The 23666-nt window shown below is 48.0% G+C and overlaps 1 protein-coding gene across 2 annotated transcripts; it reads right to left on the bottom strand.

Moving 5' to 3' along the window:
* Window positions 1-6563: 6563 nt before the first annotated feature.
* Window positions 6564-10958, bottom strand: LOC140390133 (uncharacterized). Of its 2 annotated transcripts, none has more exons than XM_072475063.1 (2): window positions 10842-10958; window positions 6564-9996 (listed from the first exon to the last, which is right to left on the bottom strand). In XM_072475063.1, exon 2 carries the CDS (start codon window positions 9543-9545, stop codon window positions 8763-8765), a length of 783 nt encoding a protein of 260 aa, XP_072331164.1. In that variant the 5' UTR covers window positions 9546-9996; window positions 10842-10958; the 3' UTR covers window positions 6564-8762. The 2 variants fall into 2 exon arrangements, with proteins under 2 accessions (XP_072331164.1, XP_072331163.1); XM_072475062.1 differs by having other exon boundaries at window positions 6564-10407; window positions 10842-10939.
* Window positions 10959-23666: the final 12708 nt, after the last annotated feature.

Below are 23666 nucleotides of genomic sequence, written 5' to 3'. Positions count from 1 at the left end.
ATGAATTGTTGCTCTTCCATATGGCTGCCCTTGCTTACCAGTGGTTCTTAAAAGGTGCATCTTGTGTCTTCAGACATGTTGTGAGCCTGTGGAGCTCACCTCACACTAGACCAGTCTCTCCTCTGTAGCAATGCCAGTGGTTCATGAGGCTCGATGAATTACTGAAGCTCTTACTTGGAGTCCAATCACACTCCTTCAAAGCCTCACCCTGATTGACTGATCGATCGGCCACAATCAAACCTTGGCAAAGGTTGCTTCTGATGGCAGGTTCCACACCACTGACCTGTTTCAGATCTGATGAGATGGCAAAGCACCCCTGACCCGACCGATTTCCAGATGATGGTTTCACTGCCCAATCTTCTGTGTTGAGCAATGCTGTGAAGGGACTGGATAGCTTCCCACAGTTGTGCTGTTGTTCCATGGGTGATGGTCAGGATCTCACTGCGGTGTCTATCCTCTCTGTATTCTCTGGTGCAGTATGGCACAATTATTCTGTAAATCAGGAAAAGGAAACATGATTTCTTCCAACTCCCTCTCCTCCTTTGCTGAAGGGACTGACTCCTCAGTTAGAGACTGTTCCAGTGTGTGCCAGTCTGCCAGTCCCCAGTGGGAATCAGATAAAAGTCCTTTCATTTTCCTCACTTGACTATCACACACCCTCGGTTTCCAATAGGGATACTGGATAGTGATCAGGAGCAGACAATGTGGCTAGTTTCTTTCCCCCAGCCAGATCCTAATCTTCCCAGGCACTGTGAGGGTAACGGAAAAGACAGTCGGGCAGAGTGTAAAATGGGCAATCAATTCACTACAAGCTTGTGTCGTGCTGGCAAAGAGCAATTTTACCCTTCAAGTGTGTGTTTAATTCGATGGACATTTTGAAATTTCTCCCCTTATTTTCCCAAATTATTTGAAGAAAACACACTGAGCAAGAATTGCCAGAAGTTGAGGAAAATATTTCTTCAGTGCAGCTGATTGAAGGGTTCTGGTTTATCCTGGGAAAATAGATACACTGCACTCACTCAGACTGCACATCCCAAATTCAGCTCTCACACACAGCACTGGGCAAAACTATCAAATTGAAGCCCAGGCTTCTGGGAAAGGCCATGGCCTAAGACATTAAGATATTTCAATAAATGTGTCTCTGCCCCTCCCAGATAATGACACCTCACCTTCTCATATTCAGCAATGACCCATCAACAAAACTCAGCCTGTAAATCAGAAGGGAAATGCTTCCAATGAACACACTCAATATCCAACACACAGCCAATAAAACAGTTCAGCACAAAGCACCAAGTAAATAGGTCTCTCAGATGGATCTTCGTACACAGCATAAAGGTCATTGCCGGGTGGCGCAGTGGTTAGCACTATTGTCTCACAGTGCCGAGGACTCTTAATACGGGCCCGGGTCACCGTCCGTGTGGAGTTTGAACATTCTCCCCGTGTCTGCAGGTCTCACCCCCAGAACCCAAAGAGATGCAGAGTAGGTGGATTGGCCATGCTAAATTGCCCTTAATTGGAAAAAAAACTGGGTACTTTAAAGAGAAAAAAAAGGGGGCATTTCCACACCTGATTGCCCACAGGATAGTCAGACTGCCTGAACATTATTGTGGATATTGTGCAATGTAATTCTTCTAAATTCTGCTCCTTCACTCACCATCTCCTGACTTGGTTTGGAGTCCCTTCAGGAAGTGAAGCAGCTGTGGTAGAGGAAGAGGAGAGAATGGGCAGAGTGGGTGGGCTCTCTGATTGACGTCTCTCACAGACAATCCAAATATTTCTGCAGGAACAGGAGTTTCCTGAAGTTTGGGAAACTGACCGGGGAAACGGAGGCGACTTTGAGCAGCAGCTCAGGTGGGGATTTAAACTTGTCATTGTCTCATCTGAATAAAACCTCACTTATTGCAGCTGCAGTCTCAGTTCCCCTGGTAAACGTTGACAGAGATTTCTAGTGTGGGAACAGCATTCTTTATCCTCGGAGGCTTTCAAACTGACAACATCAGTGTGGGATGTGTAGCCTCGGATGTGTTTGGCAGCAGATCAAAAGAGGAATTGTTACAGCAGTGGGTGCCACCACCTGTAACTCCACTCCAAGCCACTCACCATCCTGACTCAGAAATATATCACTGTTCCTTCACTGTCCCTGGGTCATAATCCTGGAATTCCCACAACACTGGGTGTATCTACACTATGTGAACTGCAGCAGTTCAAGAAGACAGCTCACCATCACCTTCTCCAGGGCAATTAGGACAGGATAATAAATGCTGGCGAAGTCAGTGGCACCCACATCATGTGAAAGGTAAAGTAACAGGGGAAGGTAACAGGAGAGGGGGTGTTGAGGGAGAAACAGAGAAGGCAGTGGGGAACAGAGAAGGCAGTGGGGAACAGAGCAGACAGTAGGGAGCTGACATTGTACCAGTGCTTGGAGAGTGACTCTCTTACTCACGGAGCGACTCTGTAAATTATAGATTTACACTGTGACTCCAACTGTGTTTGGCGAGTGACTCCATTATTCAGAAAGTGGCTCAGAGTGGAAATTGTGCTTGGATCCGCCTCTTGCTTGGGAGTGACTGGGACTCAAATGACCAACTCTGCGAAAATAAAATGAAGGGGCAGGCAGACGCCAATGCTGTCTTGACTTGCTGAGCATATCCAGTACTTTGTGTTTTGATTCTAGTTTTTAAAGGACAGAATCAGACCATTCGGCCCACCTGCTTTCTGCTGGTACTTATAGAATTTACTGCGCAGGCCATTCGACCCATCACTGGCCCTTGGAAAGAGCACCCTATTTAAGCCCACGACTCCACCCAGCCCCATAACCCAATAACTCGACCTAACCTTTTGGTCATTAAGGGACAATTTAGCGTGGCCAATCCACCTTTGGACTGTGGGAGGAAACCGCAGAACCCGGAGGAAACCCACACAGACACGGGGAGAAAGTGCAAGCTCCACACAGACAGTCACCGGAGGCCGGAATTGAACCCGGGACCCTGGAGCTGTGAGGCAGCAGTGCTAATCACTGTGCCACCATGCCACCCACATGATCTTTCTCCCAACCTATTTTACCTCACCCTATCTGATCTTTCTATTAATTTCTCCCTCATCTACTTACCTGGCTTCCCATCAAATTTATCAAAACTATTTGCCTCAAACATTTCCTGTGGGAGCAAGTTCCACATTCCAATTATTCTCTTGGGAAAGATGTTTCTCCTGAATTTTTAAATTGGATTTATTCTTGACCGTCTTTACTTCTGGACCCTATTTTCGGACTTACCCACACAAGTGGCAACATCTTCTCTCCATTTACCCCAAATTCTTAATTTTATAATTCATAATTTTAAAGATAGCTATGACGTTCCCCCTCAGCCTTCTTGTTTCTCGGGAAAAGAGTGTCAGCCTGTTTCAATCTTTCATGATAGTTACAATCTCTCAATAACATCCTTATCAATGTTATTTGCACATTCTCCAGTTCCTTTCTATCCTTTTTCAATATGGTGATCTGAACCGTGCAGTCCTCCAAATCTGGTTCGAGACAAGTTCAACATTACTTCAGGGGCAGCACAGTGGTGCAGTGGTTAGCATTGTTGCCTCAGCGCCGAGGACCCGGGTTCGATCCCGGCCCCGGGTCACTCTCCATGTGGAGTTTGCACATTCTCCCCATGTCTGTGTGGGCCTCACCCCCGCAACCCAAAAAGGTATGCAGGGTAGGTAAATTGGCCATCCTAAATTGCCCCTTAATTGGAAAAACAAGAATTTGGTACGTAAATTTTAAAACAAGTTCAACATCGTTCTCTGCTTTTCAATTCTATTCCTCCAAAAATGGACCCCAGTGTTATTGTTGAGCTGCTTTGTTACTTTTATTGATTGATGAATCTGTAGTTCTGCCCTTGCACAACTTGCGAATATGACCTTTGGTCCTCCCTAAACTCCCCAATTGAAATAATTTGTCCACATGGAAGCCATGAAGACAGTGTTGTTATTTTCAAAGCTCCATCAAATCAGCCCATAGTCTCCACTTCCCTAAAGTGCACACAGCCAGCTCTTGGCAAATACTATGAATGTTGGAAATTGTGATAGAGATTCAGAAAATGCTCAGGTCAGGAAACATCTGTGGAGAGAGAAGCAACCTCTCTGCAGCCTTTGACATGCCCGACCACACTATCCTCCTCCTGCAACTCTTCTGTGTTGTCCAGTCAGCAGGACTGCTCTGAGTTGTGGCACTTTTTCCTCTTCAGCTGTATGCAGAGAATCTGCTGCAATGGTGAATCTTCCCACCGCCATCGCTCTGGTTCCTACCAAGGGTCAGTCTCTGCTTTTCAATTCGATTCAGCCACTCGGGCTCGCGCTTCCTCACATTCCAACTGCCGAATGCTGGACGGCAACCGCCGCTGCGCTTGTTGGTTGTCCTTTTTTGTGTATTTGATGAAAATGTGGAAAATGAGAATTTTTAAAAATTTGAAAAATAAATTTAAAATACTGCCTGAACTGCTTCCAGATTCTCAGGATGGAAATCATCACTGGATTCAAAGAAAACATTGTAGGAGAGAACGGAAGTGAGGCAGTTACTAAAACACCCAAACTAGAGCCCTGACAAGAACTCGCGCCTCTATTTGCCCCCATACGGAACTCAGGTCACTAAGCCATCCCAGTACTTTCTCAATATTGGCTGCGCGATGATAAAATAACAAATTGGGGAAAGCTGACTGTCTATCCCTCTGGATAAACACCCTGGGGATCCTTGGGGTGTTAACCACCCAAATGAAAGAGGACACTCATTTGTTAACTCTGACAAAAACGTTTTTTGGGAGAAAAGTGAAAAACATTGAAAAAGAACTAAAAACCTCAGGACCATGCCCACCAAGGACAGGGGGAAGTTATCCAATTTCTGCAAGTAAGATTTGACCCCATTCACCAGACTAGCACAATTTAATTTATGGAGCAAAGCCCAATCGTGGACCACCCGATTCATAGAATCAAGAATCCCTACAGTGCAGATGAAGGCCCTTCAGCCTATTGAGTCTGCACCAACACCCTACCTCGGCCCAATCCGCCACCTTATTCCTGCAACCCCACCCTAAGGGGCAATTTAGCATGGCCAATCCACCTAATCTGCACATCCTTGGACTATGGGAGGAAACCAGAGTACCTGGAGGAAACCCACGCAGACAGTGGGAGAATGTGCAAACTCCACACAGACAATTACCCAAGGTTGGAATCGAACCCGGGTCCCTGCCGCTGAGAGGCAGCAATGAGCATAATAACTAGGAGCAGGAGTAGGCTATCTGGCCCCTTGAGCCTGCTTCGCCATTCAATAAGATCATGGCTGATCTTTTTGTGGACTCGGCTCCACTTACCCGTCCGCTCACTGTAACCCATAATTCCTTTACTTTTCAAAATTCTATCTATCTTTCCCTTAAAAACATTCAACGAGGTAGCCTCAACTGCTTCACTGGGCAGGGAATTCCATGGATGAAGAGGTTCCTCCTCAACTCAGTCCTAAATCTGCTCCCCCTTATTTTGAGGCTATGCCCCCTAGTTTAGTTTCAGCCACCAGTGGAAACAACCTCCCTGCTTCTATCTTAACTGTTCTCTTCATAATTTTATATGTTTCTATCAGAGCCCACCTCATTCTTCTAAATTCCAATGAGTTTAGTCTCAGTCTACTCAGTCTCTCCTCATAAGTAAATCCTCTCAACTCTGGAATCAACCTCGTGAATCTCCTCTGCACTCCCTCCAGTACCAGTACATCCTTTCTCCCCAAGGAGACTAAAACTGTACTCCAGATGTGGCCTCACCAGCACCCTATACAGCTGCAACATAACCTCCCTGTTTTTAAACTCCATTCCTCTAGCAATGAAGGACAAAATTCGATTTGCCTTTTTAATTACCTGTTGCAGCTGCAAGCCAACTTTTTGTGATTCATGCACAAGGACATCCAGGTCCCTCTGCACAGCTGCATGCTGCAATATTTTACCATTTCAATAATGGTCCATTTTACTGTTTTTCCTACCTAAATGGATGACCTCACATTTACCAACATTATACTCTGTGTGATAATTATTGAGTTAAAGTCTGAGAGTTACCTATTGAGTTAAAGTCTGTGGGATACTTACAATTTAAAGTACCTAATTATTTTATTTTCTAATTAAGGGGTAATTTAGCATGGCCACCTACCCTGCACATCTTTGGGTTGTGGGGGCGAGACCCATGCAGACACGGGGAGAATATGCAGACACGGGGAGAATATGCAAACTCCACACGGACAGTGACCCAGGGCTGGGATCAAACCTGGGTCCTCGGTGCCGTGAGGCAGCAGTGCTAACCATTGCACCACCTTGCCACCCTGTCTGTGTGATTTGTTTTAAGTAAAGTCTGTGTGACAATGATTAACTGCATAAGAGTCTGTGTCACACATTTGATCCGAATAAAGTAAACTTGATTCAAGAATACCTGTGTGTGTGATATGTCAGTTTTGACCCTCATCCAGGAGGGGCAACATCTTACTGTTGGCTCCTATTCACTGTGTTTCAGTGAATAGGAATGCAGCATGCTGACAAAAGAAGTAGTTTGGTTTCAGTTTGAAAAAATGAATTTATTGTGAGCTATAAATCTTTTCATAAGATTGACAAAACAGCAGACAGAAAACAACACAATGTTCCGCTTAGGCAAAACTTTGAATCAACTAAAATAACAATGCATTTGAAAATGACCCAAGATCTTTCCCAGAACATGAAATGAATCTTGGAAGAGTGCAAGATGAACTATTTCGCACCGTTATTACATTGAGGTATGATGGGCTGAGGGAACTCAGGTCTGTAGAGACTCACCCCTACTCCCTCATCACACTCGGGATAGTAGTCCACCCAGACAGGAGAGTGTAAACATTACCCATGGTATTAGTCAAACACCCATCGCCTGATGAGGATCTTTTAAAAAAAAAAATGTAGAGTACCCAATTCATTTTTTCCAATTAAGGGACAATTTAGCGTGGCCAATCCACCTGCCCTGCACATCTTTGGGTTGTGGGGGCGAAACCCATGCAAACACGTGGTGAATGTGCAAACTCCACACGGACAGTGACCCAGAACCTGGGACCTCAGCGCCGAGAGACTGCAGTGCTACCACGGCGCCACCGTGCTGCCCCCCTGATGAGGATCTGCCTATAATTCACATCACCAACTAAAGCAGGGTCTGATTTTACCCCATAACCACTCCAGAGAGCTGGCTCACTTCACTAATACACACACATTCCCATCAGGGAAAACTCTCTCAGAATATTACAGACAGATGTTTCTTTATAACCCTGTGTTTTAACCTGGCTCCCAATGGTCAGAAATGACACTGAACTTTAGTGCCACAGGATGGAGTTCATCCCATCATACAAACCTACCAACGATTACAGAGATTCAGTGGTCATGTGGGTCCATGGATCAATTAGTTTCCATTCCTGGAAGACCCCCCCCCCACGGTAATGGAGAAGTTTTTCTAATTCCCAACTCTCTGCCCTTTGACCCTCCATTCACCAGAATGATTCTGTAGCTCTCAATCTGGTTTAGACACTCCCACATAACCACCTTCTACACCCTTGTTCCCAAAATTACCTTTACTCTCTTCTCAAGTCCAAGGGGTGAAGATTTGAGTGTATCTCGTACACAATTGGTTTAGCCCTCCATCGTCATATCTGACTGGACCACATCAAGCACTTATGGTCTTGCTCTCCTCTGTCAAAACTGCTGGTTTCTCCAGGACCAACCTGCAAAGAAAAGATAACCCACAACTTCTCCTCCCAAAAACCAACTGAGGCCTGGTGGAAGTTCTGCTCCAGCTGTAGAGCCCTGTTTACACCCTATCTGGAGAACTGAGTTCAGTTCTGGGCACCACACTTCAGGAAGGACATACGGTCCTTGGAGGGAGTGAAGTGTAGATTCACCAGAATGTTCCTGGGGTTAAAAGTGTGAAATTATGGGGACAGGTTGAACAGACTGAGCTGGCATTGCCTTGAATTTTGAAAATTATAGGGTAATTTAATTGAGGTGTTTAAGATGATTAAACAAGTTGATAGAGTAGTTAGCGAGAAACTATTTCTCTGATGGGAGAGTCCAGAACAAGGGGACACAGCATTAAAATTAGAGCTCGGCTGTTCAGGGGCGATGTCAGCAAACACTTTTTCACAAAAAGGGAACTGGAAATCTGGAACTTTATCCCCATAAAAATCTGTTGATGTTGGAGGTAAATTGAACATTTCAAAACCGAGATTGCTGGGTTTATTGTTACTCAAGGGAATTAAGGGTTACAGAGCCAAGGTAGGTAGACAAGAGTTAAGATTCAGATCAGCCATGATCTAATTGAATGGTGTAACAGGCTCAAGGGATGACTCCAGGTTCTACATTAAATTCTTCTTGATTGCCCTCTGCACTCACATCTCCAACAATTGGTCAGTGTCATCCTCTTCAACCTTCAGCTGAGCTTCCAACCCCATACCCTTGCCAGCACAAAGATCACCCATTTCCCCCTCTCACATTGCCCATTTCTACCCATGCCTGCATTAGTCCATCTGCTGTTGAAATCCTCACCCATGCTGACTGAGTGAAGTCTTTGTCATACAACTCACACTGAAACATACTTTCCTCAGTGTGGATGTCTCAATGTCACATAAGCGTTGCTGACTGTAAGGCTCAGTGACACATTTCATTTGTTTTCCCCGTTGTGCGACTGTGACGGTGATCCAACATGTCCCATAACTGCTAAAGTCCTTATTACACACCTCACACCTGAAGGTTACCTTCTCCCCTGTGAATGCGCCGGTGCTTCAACAGGCCTGGTAATTGTGCAAAGCCCTTATTACACACCTCACACTTGAACGGCTTCTCCCCAGTGTGAATGCGCCGGTGACTCACCAGGCCTGGTAATTGTGCAAAACTCTTATTACACACCTCGCACTTGAACGGCTTCTCCCCTGTGTGAAGCCGTTGGTGTTCACGGAGGTTCGATGACTGCGAGAATGATTTCTTACACACTTCACACTTGAATGGTTTCTCCCCGGTGTGAGTGCGTTGATGTTCACGGAGGGTTGATGACTGGGAGAATGATTTATTGCACTTTTCACAGGTGAATGGTTTCTCCCCAGTGTGAATACGTCGGTGTTGTGCGAGCGCTGATGAACGTGTGAAGGCTCGGTAACATAACTCACATCTGAAGGGATTCTCCCCTGTGTGAACGCTCTGGTGTATCAAGAACTCTGTTGATGTTGGGAAAGCTTTATCACAAAACGCACACTTGAAAGGTTTCTTCCCTGTGTGGATCCTCTGATGGACCTGGAGGTTCGATAACTGTGTGAAAGCTTTCTCACACACATCACAGCGATACGGCTTTTCCCCTGTGTGAATGCGTTTGTGTCTATGGAGTTGGGATGACTGTGAAAATGATTTGTTGCAAACCTCACAAGTGAATGGTTTCTCTCCAGTGTGAGTGAGTTGGTGGATACGAAAGTGGGATGAATACGTGAATGATCTGTCACAGAACTCACACTTCAACAGTTTGTCTTCCATGTGGCTGTTCTTGTGGTTACAGCTAGTATAATTGAGCCTGTGGAGCTGTCCTCACACACCTCACTCTTGGAACAGCCTCTCACCTGTAGGAATGAATCAGTGGTTCATGAGGCTTGATGAATGATTGAAGCTCTCACCACACTTGGAGCCCACTTACACTTCTTCCCAGCCTCACCCTGACTGATTACCAACTGCTAAACCTTTGAAAAGGTTGCTTCTGATGGAAGGTTCCACACCACTGGCCAGTTTCAGATTTGATATGTTGAAGCTCCCCTGACATGACCGATTCCTGAAGGACGGTTTCACTGTCCAACCTTCTTTGTGTAGAGCAATGCTGTGAAGGGACTGGATGTCTTCCCACAGTTGTGCAGAGGTTCCTTGGGTGATGGTCAGGATCTATCTGCAGTGTCTATCCTCTCTGTATTCTCTGGTGTAGTACGGTGCAATCCTTCTGTAAAACAGGAAAAGGAAACATGATTTCCTCCAACTCCCTCTCCTCCTTTGCTGAAGGGGCTGGTTCCACAGCGAATATCAGTCTGCTATTCCCCCGAGTGGGGAATCAGATAAAAGTCTTTTCTTTTTCCTCAGTTGAATGTCACACACCCTCTGTTTCCAGCACAGACAGTGATCAGGAGCAAACAAGGTGGCTACTTTCTTTCCTCCATCCAGACCCTCAGCTTCACTGTCACTGTCACAGGGCTGTTTAGCACAGGGCTAAATCGCTGGTTTTGAAAGCAGGCCAGCAGCACGGTTCGATTCCCATAACAGCCTCCCCGAACAGGCACTGGAATGTGGCGACTAGGGGCTTTTCACAGTAACTTCATTTGAAGCCTACTTGTGACAGTAAGCGATTTTCATTTCACTGTGAGGACAATGGAAAAGACAGTTGGATGGAGCGTAAAATGGGCTATCAATTCACTTGATCAGTTTTGCCCACCGAGTATGTGTTAAATATAAAAACACTCAGCAGATATGTTAATTCAATGGAGATCTTAAACATTTTCCCAAATAATTTGAAGAAAACACACTGGGCAGCAAGTACTGGAAGCTGAGGAAAACATTGCTTCAGTGGAGCTGATTGAAGGGTTCTGGTTTATCCTGGGAAATTAGATACACTGCACTGACTCAGACTGCACATCCCAAATTCAGCTCTCAGACACAGCACTGGGCTAAACGATCAAATCCAAGCCCAGGCTTCTGGGAAAGGCCGAGGCCTTAAGGCAAAATCTTTCAAGAAGACGTTAAAATACATTTCAATAAATGTGTCTCTGCCTCTAACAGATAATTACACCTCACCTTCTGATCTTCAGCAATACGCCATCAACAAAACTCAGCCTGTAAATCAGAAGGGAAATACTTCCAATAAGCACACAATATCCAGCACACGGCCAATCAAATAGCTCAGCTCTGATTGACGGCTCTCACAGCCAATCAGAGACAGAGGATAGTCGTCTCGGCAGCAATCCGCATGTCAATCATTCTGCGCAGCCACATTACCCATGCAGCAGCTGGCGTCGGAGTCTGCGCAGTGAGGAGCGGCAGTATGGAATCAGGGGAGAGCCTGACCGCGGTGCCTGATGGGGGTTGTAGTTCTGCCGCGCACAGCAGCGGTTGGCGCCCAGCGTTCGGCAGTTGGAATGTGAGGAAGCGCGAGGCCGAGCGGCTGAATTGAATTGAAAAGCAGAGACTGACCCTTGGTAGGAACCAGAGCGATGGCGGTGGGAAGATTGCAGCAGATTCTCTGCATACAACTGAAGAGGAAAAAGTGCCACAACTCAGAGCAGTCCCACTGACTGGACAACACAGAAGAGTTGCAGGAGGAGGATAGTGTGGTCGGGCATGTCAAAGGCTGCAGAGAGGTTGGTCTCTCTCCACAGATGTTTCTTGTCCTGAGCATTTCCAGCATTTTCTGAACCTCTGTCACATTTCCAGCATTCACAGTATTTTGCCCCATTGGATTCCAAGAGCTGGCTGTTTGCACTTTAGGGAAGTGGAAACTATGGGCTAATTTGATGGAACTTTGAAAATAACAATAGTTTGTCTTCATGACTTCATGTGGACAATTTATTTCAATTGGAGAGGTTAGGGAGGACCAAAGGTAATATTACCAAGTTGTGCAAGGACAGAACTACAGATTCATCAATCATTAAAAGTGCCAAGGACAAGGGCATTTTGTTTAAAAAATCAACCATTAACACTGATGCGAGATCCAGGCAAGGGACCACGAGGAAGCGATATTGGATTGGAACAAAAAGATTTAATAAGAATTACTTAACTACACACACTACCACCCCGAAGGTCTCCCGGGGTTTTTATGTTCCATGGCTGCCCTGGTTAAGGGTTTGCACCGCCCCACCCCCTCTCCCCACATCAAGGAAAATCATATTCAGATGAGGCCACAGGAAACGTAATGGTCCAAACCCTGTGCCATCCGGTTGGGTTATAACCCCCCCCCCCCCCGCCCCGCAATTATAACTCAACTAGAGCTGGAGGGGCCTGGTCCTCAGTCTGTTTTACCCTGGCCTGCCTTTCAGGCATCCGCTGTGTCAGATCTGGAGGTGTGTAACGCACTGGAGAGTGGCACTTGCTCACTGGGACCAGAGACTGCCACTGAATCCGCGGTGAATTTGGTCGGCTGTGTTTCCACGTCAGACTCCGGGTCCGAGGAATCGGCTTCCTGCCTCTCCAGGTCATGAGGTATGCACACGTCAGGAGATGGTAACGGTTGCTGTGTCAGAAGAGGCACCACTGGCCTTGAAACCTCCGGGCAACTTTCGAGTACCTCCTGGGCACAGCCTCGGTAGTATTCCACATGCTTGTTTGATTCTTTCCCCTGTGCTCGTACCGAATATGAGATTGGTCTGGACCATTTCATCACAATCTACGGGACCCTTAAGGCACTTTCAGCGAAATTACGCACGTAGACCGCATTGGCAATGGCGAATTCCCGGACGGGACTGGTTCGTCTCGAGTTGGGGCGTTCCTGCCTGCTGCAGACATTTCTGCCAATATCAGGTACATGAGGCTCAATTTAGTGTGCAGCCGTCGGCCCATCAGCAGTTTGGAAGGCGCTACCCCTGTGGTGGCCTTGTAATAAATGGCGTGATCCTGCAATAAAACAAAAAACAGGCCAAATAGGTCTCCGGTGAACAAGGGGCCTGCTTCCTCTTGAAAGTTTGTACCACCCGCTCGGGCGGCTCATGTCAAATTTTGTGAAAGTGCGTCCATCCACTGAGCCATGCATACAGGTCTTCGATCGGGGTACTGGACATCAGTCCAAACAGGAGGCGCGGTTCCGCACAACCTCACTGTATCATCCGGCTTCATCACTGGCACTATCGGTGCCATCCAATCTGTGAGCTGTACCGGGTGGGAAAGGGTGGGCGTGGAAATACTGGGAGGGTCCACGAAAATCTTGGCGGCGGTCCCCTGGATAGTAGCCAAGTGCTTTTAAACACGTCCGTAAATTTGGCCATCAGGGTACATCTGGCACACTTGAAGGCAGTCTAACCGGAGGATCTTCAGCCAACTACGCCCCAGCAAGCTGGGCACCGTCTCTCGGGCTGCCATAAATGGCAGATTTGCGGAATGTTGCTCATACTCCACGGGGACCAGTGAGGTACCCACAATCGCCAATGGTTGTCCCGTGTATGTTGCCAACCTGGAGTCCGGACCCCGTAGCTCCAACTGTTGGATACCGGATCAAATGTGGTCGAATGTGTGCTGACTCACAACGGCCATCCTCTGCAGCTCCTGTACCCCTTGCTTCGCACTTTCTCTGGATGAAGTGATTCTAGCTGCCTTTGGCCAGCAGGCACTTCTGGGTTGCTGCATCCCATCAGGTTGGTCCCTCAGTGACTCTGCTGGTGTTGAACCAAATGTGGCAAGCTTTTTCAGACGGTCCAGGAAGTCGGTGTCAAATGCCTCCCACTTCCCAATAAGCAGCATATCCGCTGCTTGGTCGGACGCCTCCTGACGTCTTTTCGAAGTGGGCCTGAGTAAAAGGCACCTCTTGCAACTCCACTTTACCTTCGTTGCTAGTATAAGTTCCAGGCAAGTGGCCACGAGAAAGCAATGTTGGACTGGAACAAAAAGGTTTAATAAGACTTACTTAACTACACAAACTGCTCCCCAAAGGGTCTCCCAAGCCCGGCCTGCAGTTTTTATGTGCCAGGGCCCCCCTGGTTAAGGGTTTCGCCCGACCCCCCCTTCCCAGTTTGGTTAGATCATATTGAGGTAAGGCCACGGGGAACCTAATAGTCCAAATCTGTAGCCTCCCGTCAGGCTATAACAACTGCGGTCTTAACTCTTAACAGGACGAGACAGGGTAAATGCAAGAAGGATGTTCCTGATAGTGGGGGTGTCCAGAACCAGGGGTCACAGTCTGAAGATACGGGGTAGAACATTTAGGTCTGAAATTAGGAGAAATTTCTTCAACCAGCGAGTGATGAGCCTGTGGAATTCGTTACCACAGAAAGTAGTTGAGGCTAAAACGTTGTATGATTTCAAAGAACAAAGAAATGTACAGCACAGGAACAGGCCCTTCGGCCCTCCAAGCCCGTGCCGACCATGCTGCCCGACTAAACTACAATCTTCTACACTTCCTGGGTCCGTATCCCTCTATTCCCATTCTATTCATGTATTTGTCAAGATGCCCGTTGAATGTCACTATCGTCCCTGCTTCCACCACCTCCTCCGGTAGAGAGTTCCAGGCACCCACTACCCTCTGCGTAAAAAACTTGCCTCGTACATCTACTCTAAACCTTGCCCCTCTCACCTTAAACCTATGCCCCCTAGTAATTGACCCCTCTACCCCGGGGAAATGCCTCTGACTATCCACTCTGTCTATGCCCCTCATAATTTTGTACACCTCTATCAGGTCGCCCCTCAACCTCCTTCGTTCCAGTGAGAACAAACCGAGTTTATTCAACCTCTCCTCATGGCTAATGCCCTCCATACCAGGCAACATTTCAAGAAGCAGTTAGATATAGCACTTGGGGCGAAGGGGATCAAAGGATACGGGAACAAAGCAGGATTAGACTATTGATTTGGTCGATCACTCATGATCATAGTGAATGGCAAAGCAAGCTCGAAGAGCCAAATGGCCTCCTGTACCAATTTTTATGTTTTCCATTTTTGGAGGAATCGAATTGAAAAGCAGAGCAGAGATGCTGAAATTGTCTAGAACCTTGTTTAGACCACACTTGGAGAGCTGTGCACAGTTCAGATCAACATGTTGATAAAGGACAGAAAGGAACTGGACAAGGTGCAAAAAAATTGGGATGAGAGATGCAACTATCAGAAAAGACTGAACAGGCTGACACGCGTTTCCCTAGGAAGGAGACGGCTGAGGAGGTTCATCATAGAAATCTTTAAAATGATGAAATGGGGAGATGTTCTCACTTGTGTGGGGGAGTCCAAAACTGGGGTCCAGAAATATAAGATGGTCAATATTAAATCTAAGTACTCTGGGTCACTGTCCGTGTGGAGTTTGCACATTCTCCCTGTGTTAGCGTGGGTTTCGTCCCCACAACCCAAAGATGTGCAGACTAGGTGGATTGGCTACTCTACATTGCCCCTTAATTGGAAAAAATGATTGGGTACTCTAAAAATTTATTTAAAAAAAATATTAAATCTATGTAGATATTCAGGAGAATCTTCTTTCCCAAGGGAAAGTTTAGAATGTGTAACTTGCTCCCACAGGGAATAATTGTGGCAAAGAGTTTTGATGTGTTTGGTGGGAAACCAGGTAAGTAAATGAGGGAGAAAGAAATAAAAGGATCTGCTAATGGTGTGAGATAAAATAGGATGGAAGAAGGCTCATGTGAAGCATAAACTCCGATAGAAAGCAGATGGGCCGAATGGTCTGTCTCTGTGCTGATGGGGTGAGATAATAGGCTGCGTTTGTTGCCATGATGTGGAGATGCCGGCGTTGGACTGGGGCGAGCACAGTAAGAAGTCTTACAACACAGGTTAAAGTCCAACTGGTTTGTTTCAAACACTAGCTTTCAGAGCACTGCTCCTTCCTCAGTTTGTTGCCAACACAGCTTCCATGTTCTATTCCATTACCACTTTGCAAGAGACAGATTAGGCAGCGGCCAGGAACAAGCGGAGCAACAGTCACACTCTTGCCTTGGGCAGTGAGTTTGGTCCGAGGAAGAGTCAGGTATTTGTTTATCAGAGAAGGGATTTTGTGGACATGAGATAGATATTTATGGTAGTCAGTATTAGAGGTATTACGGTACTCTGTAATGCCAGAAGACCATTGGTGTAGAAGGTACTCTGTTCTCGTTGGTAAGCCTGTCTGCTGGCTCCGCCCAGCAAGGCGGGGTATAAGAGCCCGTGTCGCCCCAGCAGCTGCCTTCTGTACCTGCGCTGCTGGGGGAAACATCTAGTGTAATAAAGCCTTCAATTGTCTCCAATCTTGCTTCTGGAGTTATTGATCGAGCATCAATTTATTGCACTAGATTTTAAAGAATGGAGCTCCGAATCAAGCTGGAGTGTCTGCAACTCAGCCCTGTCGCGGCAAACTCAGCGGCAACCTTCAAGCACTGGCTGGCGTGCTTCAACGGATATCTCGGGATGGCCGAAAACACACCCACGGAAGACCAGAAACTACAAATTCTGCACTCGAGGGTGAGCCCAGAGATCTACACCCTCATCGAGGATGTGGACGACTTTGAGGCCGCAATGGAGTAAAATAAGGGCCCATGGTATTCGAGGCAAGGTACTAACATGGATTGATGATTGGCTGTCAGGCAGAAGGCAGAGAGTTGGGATAAAAGGTTATTTTTCGGAATGGCAACCGGTGACGAGTGGTGTCCCTCAGGGTTCAGTGTTGGGGCCACAGCTGTTCTCTTTATATATTAACGATCTAGATGACGGGACTGGGGGCATTCTGGCTAAGTTTGTCGATGATACAAAGATAGGTGGAGGGGCAGGTAGTATGGAGGAGGTGGGGAGGCTGCAGAAAGATTTAGACAGTTTCGGAGAGTGGTCCAAGAAATGGCTGATGAAATTCAACGTGGGCAAGTGTGAGGTCTTGCACTTTGGAAAAAATAGAGGCATGGCCTATTTTCTAAACGGTGACAAAATTCATAATGCTGAAGTGCAAAGGGACTTGGGAGTCCTAGTCCAGGATTCTCTAAAGGTAAACTTGCAGGTTGAGACCGTAATTAAGAAAGCAAATGCAATGTTGTCATTTATCTCAAGAGGCTTGGAATATAAAAGCAGGGATGTACTTCTGAAGCTTTATAAAGCACTAGTTAGGCCCCATTTAGAATACTGTGAGCAATTTTGGGCCCCACACCTCAGGAAGGACATACTGGCACTGGAGCGGGTCCAGCGGAGATTCACACGGATGATCCCAGGAATGGTAGGCCTAACATACGATGAACGTCTGAGAATCCTGGGATTATATTCATTGGAGTTTAGGAGGTTGAGGGGAGATCTAATAGAAACTTACAAGATAATGAATGGCTTAGATAGAGTGGACGTAGGGAAGTTGTTTCCATTAGCAGGGGAGACTAGGACCTGGGGGCATCAGCCTTAGAATAAAAGGGAGTCACTTTAGAACAGAGATGAGGAGAAATTTCTTCAGCCAGAGAGTGGTGGGTCTGTGGAATTCATTGCCACAGAGGGCGATGGAGGCCGGGACGTTGAGTGTCTTTAAGACAGAAGTTGATAAATTCTTGATTTCTCGAGGAATTAAGGGCTATGGAGAGAGAGTGGGTAAATGGAGTTGAAATCAGCCATGATTGAATGGTGGAGTGGACTCGATGGGCTGAATGGCCTTACTTCCGCTCCTATGTCTTATGGTCTAATGGATCTGCTGAAAGGACACTATATTCGCCCGACGATGGTGTTGGGGAGAAACTGCAGCTGCCCGCAAGTTTCGGCGAGCAACCACACAGAACTTTTGATCCGGGACGCTTTCGATGCAGGTATGCTGTCCTCCCAAATCCGCCAGCGATTGCTGGAGAAAGAGACACTAGGCCTCAAGGAGGCACGGAACCTTGCCAGCTCCCTGGATGTAGCCTCCCGAAACGCCCGCGCCTACGTCCCTGACCGCGCGGCAGTCTCCTGGGCAGTGTGGAACCCCCCCCCCCCCGCAGCCGACCCCGATGCATCTCCCATTCCCCCTCCCTCACAAGCCTGTGCTGCGAGACAGCCTGGCAGCCCCAGGGGGGCCCCGCTGCTATTTTTGCGGGCAAGCCAAGCACCCCCGACAGTGCTGTCCGGCCCGCTCATCCTTCTGCAATGGATGCGGCAAAAAGGACCACTTCGTGGCGGTATGCCAGGCCCGGGCGGTCGCTGCGGTCCCAGGAGGCGAATACGGACCGCCACCACAACCCTCTGCACAGGCCCCGTGCGGCCAACGGGCGCCGCCATCTTCCTCCGCCAGGACCATGTGTGGCCTCCGGGCGCTGCCATCTTGTCTCTCAGACACCACGTGCGATGGATGGGTGCCACCATCTTGTACACCCACAGCCATGTGCGACCAGTGGGCACCACCATCTTGGCTGGACTCTCAAGACCCCAATTCGGATGACCACACACCGCCCGAAGGGAACATCCAACTGCTGCCACGACTAGCCTCGGTGACTCTGGACCAGTCATGGCCCCGAACACTCTCGACTGCAACGACAACAGTGCTCATCAATGGGCCTGAGACGTCCTGTCTGATCGACTCTGGGAGCACGGAGAACTTCATACACCCCGACACGGTAAGGCGCTGTTCTCTCCCCGTTCACCCCGTTAACCAAAAAATCTCCCTGGCCTCCGGGTCTCATCAAGGGGTTTTGCGTAGTGAATCTCACGGTCCAGGGAAGGGAGTTTAAAAACTACCGGCTCTATGTTCTTCCCCACCTCTGCGCTGCCACACTCCTAGGGTTAGATTTTCAGTGCAACCTCCAAAGCCTAACTTTCAAATTCGGCGGCCCTATACCCGCCCCCCCCCCCCCCCCCCCCCCCCCCCCCCACTGTCTGCGGCCTCGCGACCCTCAAGGTCGATCCGTCTTCCCTGTTTGCGAACCTCACCCCGGATTGCAAACCCGTCGCCACCAGGAGCAGACAGTACAGTGCCCAGGACCGGACCTTTATTAGGTCGGAGGTCCAGCGATTACTGAGGGAAGGTGTCATTGAGGCTAGCAACAGCCCCTGGAGAGCTCAAGTAGTGGTTGTAAAGACCGGGGAGAAGCATAGGATGGCCATAGACTATAGCCAGACCATCAACAGATATACGCAGCTTGATGCGTACCCTCTCCCCGCATATCCGACCTGGTCAACAGGATCACGCAATACAAGGTATTTTCCAAGGTGGATCTAAAGTCCGCCTACCACCAACTCCCCATCCGTCCTAGCGACCGCAAATACACTGTTTTCGAAGCAGACGGGTGGCTCTACCACTTCCTAAGGGTTCCCTTCGGTGTCACTAATGGAGTCTCGGTCTTCCAACGAGAGATGGACCGAATGGTATTCTTGACAAATATATGAATAGGATGGGAATAGAAGGATACGGACCCAGGAAGTGTAGAAGATTGTAGTTTAGTCGGGCAGCATGGGCTTGGAGGGCCGAAGGGCCTGTTCCTGTGCTGTACATTTCTTTGTTCTTTGTTCTTTGAATGGTTGACCGGTACGGTTTGCGGGCCACATTCCCGTACCTTGATAATGTCACCATCTGCGGCCACGACCAGCAGGACCACGACACCAACCTCCGAAAATTCCTCCATACCGCAAAAATCCTTAACCTCACAGATAACAAGGATAAATGCGTGTTCAGCACTGACTGCCTAGCCATCCTCGGCTACGTAGTGCATAATGGAGTTATAGGCCCAGACCCTGAACGCATGCACCCCCTTATGGAGTTCCCCCTCCCTCACTGCTCCAAGGCCCTGAAACGCTGCTTACGGTTTTTTTCTTATTATGCCCAGTGGGTCCCCAACTATGCAGACAAGGCCCGCCCGCCGATCCAATCCACAGTTTTTCCCCTGTCGACAGAGGCCCGCCAGGCCTTAAACCACATCAAAGCAGACATTGCAAAGGTCATGATGCACGCCATCGACGAGTCCCTCCCTTTCCAGGTCGAGAGTGACGCGTCCGACATAGCTCTGGCGGCCACCCTCAACCAAGCGGGCAGACCCGTGGCCTTCTTCTCATGCACCTTCCACGCATCAGAAATCCGCCATTCCTCAGTTGAAAAGGAGGCCCAGGCCATAGTAGAAGCTGTGCGGCATTGGAGGCATTACTCTCCTCACTGACCAACGGTCGGTTGCTTTCATGTTCAATAATGCACAGCGGGGGCAAGATAAAAAACGACAAGATCTTACGGTGGAGGATCGAACTCTCCACCTACAACTAAGATCTTGTATCGTCCTGGGAAGCTAAACGAGCCTCCTGATGCCCTATCCCGCGGAACATGTGCAAATGCACAAGTGGACCGCCTCCGAGCCTTCCACGAGGACCTCTGCCACCCGGGGGGTCACTCGATTCTTCCATTTCATCAAGACCCGCACCTGCCCTACTCCATCGAGGAGGTCAAGAGAGCCACCAGGAACTGCCAAATCTGCGCCGAGTGCAAGCCGCACTTTTACAGGCCAGAGAAAGCGTACCTGATAAAGGCTTCCCGTCCCTTTGAACACCTCTATATGGACTTCAAAGGCCCCCTCCCTTCCACCGACCGCAACACGTACTTCCTGAACGTGATTGACGAGTACTCCCGGTTCCCATTCGCCTTCCTCTGCCCCGACATGACCGCAGCCACCGTCATAAAAGCCCTCCACAGTATATTTACGCTGTTCGGTTTCCCCGCCTACATACACAGCGATAGGGGGTCCTCCTTTATGAGCGACGAGCTGCGTCAATTCCTGCTCAGCAAGGGCATTGCCTCGAGCAGGATGACCAGTTACAACCCCCGGGGAAACGGACAGGTAGAGAGGGAGAACGGAACGGTCTGGAAGACCGTCCTACTGGCCCTACGGTCCAGGAATCTCCCAGTCTCCCGCTGGCAGGAGGTCCTCCCGGATTCCCTCCACTCCATCCGGTCACTGCTGTGTACCACTATCAACCAAACACCTCACGAACGTCTCCTTGTCTTCCCTAGGAAGTCCTCTGGGACCTCGCTCCCGACCTGGCTGGCAGCTCCTGGACCCATCCTGCTCCGCAAACACGTGCGGGCGCACAAATTGGACCCATTGGTCGAGAGGGTCCATCTCATCCACGCTAACCCCCAGTACGCCTACATGGCGTACCCCAACGGCCGACAGGATACGGTCTCCCTGGCGCCCGCTGGATCCCCACACACACCCCCACCACCAGTCCCACCCTACTTCCCACCGGCGCACCCCACAGCCGCCCCCTTCCCAGGTGGATCGGTTCTCCCACCGGTCTCCTCGAGAGGTGATGAAGCAGCTGCCGAAGAAGCTGAAGCCACGCTCCCGGAGCGACAGACGCCCGAGCCGCCGCCTGCCTTACCACCAAAGCTACGACGATCACAGAGGACGACCAGGGTCGGTCCCTGATCGACTAATTGCTTCATGCTGAAATGTAAATAAATTTTGTAAATAGTTGCGATGTGACGAGGCGAAACACTGTACGGAGGTATACCAGGTCCCTTCATACCTTAACTTCTACCACTCTGTAATGCGAGACCACCACCCCCGCCGGAGCCACCACCCCCGCCAGACTTTTTTTTAAACAGAGGGTGAATGTGGTTTTCAGTATTAGAGGTATTACGGTACTCTGTAATGCCGGAAGACCATTGGTGTAGAAGGTACTCTGTTCTCATTGGTTAAGCCTGTCTGCTGGCTCCACCCAGCAAGGCGGGGCATAAGAGCCCGTGTCGCCCCAGCAGCTGCCTTCTGTACCTGCGCTGCTGGGGGAAACATCTAGTGTAATAAAGCCTTCATTTGTCTCCAATCTCGCTTCTGGAGTTATTGATCGAGCATCAAGATTGTTCAGCACAAGAGATTTATATTGATTCATGTTCCAAACTGTGAAAACGCCTCTTAAACCCTAAGTTTCTAACCTGTGCCCTGGCTACAACTTCAATGTGACAAGATTTTTTGTGGCAGAATCATTCACATATTGACCTTTCATTGCTGCTTCTGTCAGTCTGACCTGTTGTACAGCAGCTCTCATTCCATTCAGCTTGTCTACCTCCAGCAGTTCCAGCATCTATTACTCAGATAGTATTCATGTCCTGTCAAATGTTCACTTCTACCTTCAGATTGTTTACAATCAAGTCGACCCCAGATGCTGTAATAAAGACTTTCTTTTTGACATTTTGTTTCAACTGCTAGCAGCAAAAGGACAGTTTCTAGAAGCAGAGGATGTCTCCTGTCAAATGGAAATTGCCACCTCTATAAGTGTTCAGTTATTTCTCTTCCCACACCTCATGGTGCAGCTGGCAGACTTTCATCTGTTACCAAAGGAAGGTTTTTCACCAGAGACTTACAGTTTGAGGAGTGCCACTCCACAATGAACATATCTGACCATGAATATCTCCCACTCTTACTGCCAGCTATTGGTGAGTTGGAAGGATTTTGCAGGTTGTACTCAACCAGTTTAGCCCCGTTATGAATACACTTTCCTTGACCATCAAGCCTGGAGTGGGATTTAAACCCAGAGCTTCTGGCCCAGAGGCTGGTACCATCTCAATGCACCAAAAGAAGACCTCAAAACTTCGATCAGTATGTAAAAGGGAAGAGAGTAGCTAAAATGAATGTTGGTGCCTTGGAGGATGAGACCGGGGAGTTAATAGTGGGGAACACAGAAATGGCGGAGATGCTAAATCAATATTTTGCCTCAATTTTCATGGTGGAGGACACTAGTACCATCTCAACACTAACAGATAATGCATGGGTAATAGAAAGGGAGGAACTGAGAACAATCATCAACAAGCAAAAAGTACTAAACAAACTATTGGGATTGAAGGCAGACAAGACCCCAGAGCATGATGGTCTATCTCCTAGGGTCGTAAAGGAAGTGGCAGTGGAGATATGCATCGATTGGCGAAAATATTCCAAAATTATCAGGATGCGGGTAAGGTTCCAGTGGATAGGAAAAATGCTAATGTATTCAAAAAGGAAGAGAGGCAGAAACTATAAACCAGTTAGTTTAACATCTGTCATTGGGAAATTATTAGAACCCATTATTAAGGAAGTAATAACAAGACATTTCGGAAGTCAAAGTGCAATAAATCAGAAACAGAATGGTATTACAAAGAGTAAATAGTGTTTGATTAATTTGCCAGACTTCTTCGAAGATGTAACCAGCCAAGTGGATAATAGCGATCCTGTAAATGTATATATAGACTTTCAGAAGGCATTTGATAAAGTGCCCCGGACTTCAGGTGACGATCATGGAGTGCGTGGACGAAGAGTAGGTGCCTCACAAAAAGTACACAAAGTAAGGTCACATGGGGTTAGGGGTAATTTATCAGTTGGATAAAAGACTAGTTAACTGAAATAAGGCAGTGAATCGCAGGTCTTTTTCTGGATGGAATGATGTAACTAGTGGGGTGCCATAGGGTTCGGTCCTCGGGCCCCAATTATTTACAATATATGTTAATGACTTGGACACAGGGCTAAAGGTGCTACAGCCACTTTGTAGATTACACTAAAATAGGTGGGATAGCAAGTTGCAATGAGGAAATAAAATATTTACAAATGAATACAGATAGGCTAGGTGCGTGGGCCAAAATCTGATGCAGTTTAACGTGGATAAGTGTGAGGTTATCCACTTTGGTCGGTAAAATGGAAAGGCAACTTATCATCTAAATGGTGAGAAACTTCAGAATGCTTTGGTACAGAGAGATCTGGGTGCCCTCATGCATGAATCGTGGACTTCCAGAAGGCATTTGATAAGGTGCCCCAGACCTCCAGTAGCTGCCATGAAGTGAGTGGGTTGCACAGCAAGTGGCTCCTGCCCAAGGTGGAAATGCCCTTTTACCATTTTTGCAGGGGTTACACGGATGGAAAGTGTAAAAATACAGAGAACTAAGAAGTCTCCTTCAGTAGAGAATGCATAGGACCTATCAAAACAACAGTGCAACAAATAAGGGGCAACAGCCAGACAAGGAGGACTCTGGAAGTGTGATAGAGGGAAAGATGGTGGAGGGTT

Source organism: Scyliorhinus torazame, chromosome 14 (assembly GCF_047496885.1).
Source record: "Scyliorhinus torazame isolate Kashiwa2021f chromosome 14, sScyTor2.1, whole genome shotgun sequence".
Classification (NCBI taxonomy): domain Eukaryota; kingdom Metazoa; phylum Chordata; class Chondrichthyes; order Carcharhiniformes; family Scyliorhinidae; genus Scyliorhinus; species Scyliorhinus torazame.
The sequence above is the reverse complement of the archived record's forward strand: the minus strand, read 5'-3'. Positions and strand labels throughout refer to the sequence as shown.